General features: G+C 41.7%; 1 protein-coding gene across 1 annotated transcript in view; it reads left to right on the top strand.

Annotated features, from left to right (window-relative positions):
* LOC147468232 (uncharacterized) overlaps nt 1-5,000 on the top strand; it is an 8,321-nt gene that overhangs the window by 1,731 nt on the left and 1,590 nt on the right. The window contains exons 3-4 of the mRNA XM_086554728.1: nt 280-1,409; nt 1,589-5,000. The exon at nt 1,589-5,000 is cut by the window's right edge and continues 1,590 nt beyond it. Coding sequence (XP_086410854.1) covers nt 280-1,409; nt 1,589-2,325 — 1,867 coding nt within the window. The 3' untranslated portion in view covers nt 2,326-5,000. The remainder of the gene's footprint in view (nt 1-279; nt 1,410-1,588) is intronic.

Below are 5,000 nucleotides of genomic sequence, written 5' to 3'. Positions count from 1 at the left end.
TTTAAAATGGATATGGCGTCACTAAAATTTACATCGGCTTTATAAGTGACCAGCCTCTTTCTTTAATCATATCGCATACGTGGAAATATATTTTTGATGAATTGTTGATACCCTAAAGAAGCAATGTTTCCGCACACGTATCGAGAAAATATGTCGAAAAAGGTTGAAGTGGCTATATTTGCTCACAGACAAGATCCTTAGTATCATATCTAATTCCTATTATTTCACCTTGTTCCCATAACATAATGTAATCTTAACCTCTCTTCCTCTTTCCCTCAGACCAGTGCAGCACAACCTGATTCTACCCGAAGCAAGAACAGTAGAAGAATCTCTTGACATGTGCAAGCTCCTTAATGCCACCATCGCTGTCCCCGCGTCGCCCCTCGACAACGAGAACTTACAAAACGACACGATCGCCTTCGCCGACGTCTGCCTTCCAACGGCATCGTGGAAGGTTTGGCTCGGGATAAACGACGAGGAGGAAAATGGCGTCTGGAGGCGATTCGGGTCGTCTGACGAGGTCACCTATACGAACTTCGCCCCGGTGAACGCGGCCTCCTCGTACAGCTGCGTCTCCATGATGGTGAACGGGTTTTGGGACGGCGACCTGTGCACCAATAAGAGGTGTACCTCCTGCTACGTCGAGCCGGCGGATTACCTGGTACTGAGAGGCCTCTGCTTCGAAACCGAGTATCGATCAAGGTTTCGAGTTGACAAATACATCGAGGGCCGGCCGTTCTTCCGTGGCTATTATGACTTGGTGATTGTGTGGCGACCAGAGACAAAGAAATGGTTTCTGATCAACACGGCGACGAATAAGACGCTTTTGAGGACGTCTTCTGTCACAAAGGATTACCCGCTCGGAATGCGCAGCTGGGACGTCGTCAGCGAGGTGTGCGAAGTAACGGATGGCGAAGTCCTGGTGGCGAGCCTGTCGCACTGCTCTCCCGAGGACTTCATGTGTCGCTCCGGCCATTGCATCCCGAGGGAACTGCGCTGCGACTTCCGGTACGATTGCCGCGACGGGAGCGATGAATCCAACTGCCACGTGGTGGAAGTATCTGACGAACAGCAGCGTCACATCCCTCCTTCGGGTCCCAACGGAGGCCCTCTCAATCTCCAAGCCGCACTCGTCATCTCGCGCATCGCCAACATCGACGACATCAACATGGCGATCACCCTCGAGTTTCAGTTCACGCTCACCTGGACGGACCGGCGGGTTCGATTCCGGCACCTGAAGGACACAAAAAACGGCACGATTTTGACCGAGGCGGACGCGGCGAAGCTGTGGCGGCCGCGCTATCAGCTGGTCAACCTGGAGGGCGGGGATCAGAAGCTGCTGGCCCAGAGCTTCCTGGTCATCGGCGCCAACAACGGCACGACGCCTGACTTCAACAGCGTCGCCATGGGTACCTGGCCGTTCTGTCTTTTGCTTTTCATGCACGCACAAATACACAGATAGTTGTTTACAATGCTAACACATATTAAGGGGGTAATAGGAACATAACCTTTTATAAGAGCAATCATGATTTCAATCGTCAGGCTGCAAGGTGACCATATTAATCCAAACTGCTTCTTTCGATCTCAGATCTGCATTATCCCGGCGCAACGAACGAGCTGTCCATGATCCAGCGCTTCACCGCCCGCGTCACCTGCTACTTCCAGCTGTACAGTTATCCTTTCGACATCCAGCACTGCAGCATCGACCTGCGACTGCCGACGGAGCACGAGGGCTACGTAGCCTTCTCCCTCTCCGACGCAGAGGTCATCTACACGGGTCCGAGATCGCTGTCGACGTACACGATGAGGGACGAGAGAATCGATCGCTCCCTCGGACCCGGCGCCCTCAGCGTCTACTTCGACCTCCATCGACGCCAGGGGGTCATCCTCTTCTCCACCTTCCTGCCGTCGGGGATGCTCCTGCTGGTGAGCTGGGCGACGCTCTTCCTCAGCCTGGACGCTCTCAACGCCCGCGCCATCATGTCCCTCACGACGCTGCTGGTCCTCTACACGCTCTTCTCCAACATGTCCCGTTCTCTGCCCACCGGCGCGGCCATCAAGCTGATCGACATTTGGTTCTTTGTGATCATCTTCCTGCTCTTCGTAAACATCTTGATACATATCTTTGTAGACAATAAAGTTCCTGAAGTAACTAATAAGATATTCGTTAAAGAGAGCATCCCAACAGGCAACATTCATGTGGTCAAGCCTCAGACGTCACGTTCTGTCAAGTTCTTAAAATTATACAGGTTAATAGGCCTACCGCTTATCGTTGTTCTTTTTAACATCTTGTTCTGGTCGGCGGTGTTTATTGATACTAGTTAGAAAGGAATCAAACTGTGATAGAGTAAACGGCAAGAGTAACACTAAGGAGTACCTGTGTGAGGTGATGAAATAGCAAATATATACAGTATATTTTCAAAACATGTTTCAATGCAAATAACATGTTGTAATGATTATATATTTTTGTTAAATCAAAGATGTAATTCATATGCATACATAGCACATACAAGCATACGCATATGCAAACGTTGTCGAGACAATATTCGGGACACATTTTCAAGGAACTTTGGAAAGTCTTTGATGCGTATCTCCTTATTATGTCTCCTTAGATATGATGATGAAAATAAAATAGCTAAATTAAGTAAGTACTAATGAAATACTAAAGCCAAACACAGTACGGGGGAGGGGCGTGGGCGTAAGAGATTGAGGTGAGGTGAGGTCACCAGACATGAAACACATGAATAGCAAATGTGTCACAAACAATGGTTGATAATCAATTGTATGTCAATCATGTTTATCGTAAGTGTGAAATAACTTGAAATTTTTTTACTCATGACTTAGTCCTGAGACACTTTATTCCTCTTTGTTACATAAACCATTGGTATTATACTCCTACCCTGGTGTGGCTTGTGGATATCACCTAACCTAAGGTCGGATAAGGTTGCAAATTTTAGAATCAATCTTCATAATAACATGTTAAAACTTCTTTCATAAAAATGATTTGATTACCAAGGAGATAAGATATATAAATTACTTATATGATAAATTATCAAGTTTTATCATTATATCTGCATTTTACTTTCCTCTCTGGCCTTCCTCACAATGTCTATAGATTGATTACTCTAAATGCGAGAAGCAATAAAAAAAAAAAAAAATAGAAACTCATAAATAATAATAATAAAAAATAAATAAATGGCAAAGAAATGAATAACTAAACAAATGTGCTTCTCACACAAATCTTGATACTTTTTCCAATATATTGCACACTTTGCAATATCTCCTTGCGCGTCATCTTCGGTTGAATTCATACTTGAAGTGAAATGTAATGTCAACTGATTGACATGACGTATTCGATCCAATCGTGTTTACGAAGATGTAAACCTATTTATATGTGAAAGCAAATTACTAACACTTCTGGCAGCGGAGAGAGCCTGCAGATAACATCTACACCATATTTACTAAATAAGACATAAAATTAACGAAACAGTACTTTGACAGATTCATGAATAAAAATTAATATGACATAGCAGCTAAAGTGAGATAAACAAACAAACAAACGAAAAAAGAAAGGCACTCGTTTTTCTAATAGATAAGCTACATTCTTTTCAAGTATGATATTACTAATCTTGATTAGATAATGATAATAATGATAATGATGATGCAATAGCAACAACAGCAACAGTAATGATAATGATAATTGTAATAATAATGTTAATGATGATAGTAATAATGATAATAACAAAAGGTTATATTTCGTAAACCTGTTTTATCATTTGTGTATCTATTTATATCATGTACAATATTTTTGTTTTTTGTTTATGTTTTATATTGCTATACCTGGAATTTCTTAATTTTTCCCTCCTTTCTATCTGGTGTAAATATATTTTGATTTTAGATTAATTATATATTTGCAATCAATTCCTTCATTGTTATTCCTGTACATGTGTTATCTTCTTAATGGGCTATCCAGGGAGAAGGAGAGAGGAGGTGAGAGAACAATAGAGAGAGAAGGAAGGAAGGAAAGAGGAAGGAAGGAAAGAAGGAGGAAAGAAGGAAAGAGGAAGGAAGGAAAGAAGGAGGAAGGAAGGAAGGAAGAAAGGAAGGAAGGAAGGAAGGAAGGAAGGAAGGAAAGAAGAAAGTAAAGAAGGAAGGAAGGAAAGAGGAAGGAAGGAAAGAAGGAGGAAAGAAGGAAAGAGGAAGGAAGGAAAGAAGGAGGAAGGAAGAAAGACAAGAAGGAAGGAACGAACGAACGAAGGAACGAAGGAAGGAGGAATCAGAAATAAACTTCTTTTGATAATCTGATTAACCTAAAATTTGAATTAGCGTGACCGTAATGTCTTAAAGAATATTAAATAAAGATTTAATCACTAACAGATCTTTAATTCTGATTAAGAATATTCATTTTCTTATTTCAATAATAAGGTTTTCAAAATTCGCAAATGCAAACCAGTTCTGATTTACATTAAAAAGTAATACATGACAAAACAGCTAGATACATTTCATTTCTGTATACCGCATCAGAACATTTTCAAGAATTACATCAATAAATAAAAAAGTTGCAGGGATACAGATATCACTGCCAGACTTTATTTCTATGAGTGGAAGTCGGCGTGTGTTTATGACGTCACGCTGAGGTTGCTACGAGGTACGATCATTTCTAACTTAGATTGACTATTTCTTTTCATATAGATCAAACTAGAGAGGAAGTTTTATGACAATGCTTGTTAGTAACCATTTTATTAGTTTATGTAATGCATACTACGATCGTCAGCCAGATTATTCTGCGTTAATTAATACGTATTCCAGAGTTCAACAAAGAGTTCAGACAATCTTAAATATTTCATGATAACAAGTCGACATAACAGATTGTTCGTCCTGCCGTAGGTGGCGTATAATCTTCAACATTACGGTATTTTACTTATGCTCATGGTGACATCAGGTAGAATAGGTTTGTACACTAAAGTAGCTACAGAGGGAGGTTAAGGTAGGAAGGGTAG

This window comes from Penaeus japonicus, unplaced genomic scaffold (genome assembly GCF_977035675.1).
Source record: "Penaeus japonicus unplaced genomic scaffold, GWHDUDI00000001_assembly GWHDUDI00000030, whole genome shotgun sequence".
In the NCBI taxonomy this organism is placed as follows: Eukaryota; Metazoa; Arthropoda; class Malacostraca; order Decapoda; family Penaeidae; genus Penaeus; species Penaeus japonicus.
This window is presented reverse-complemented; position numbering and strand designations above follow the sequence as displayed.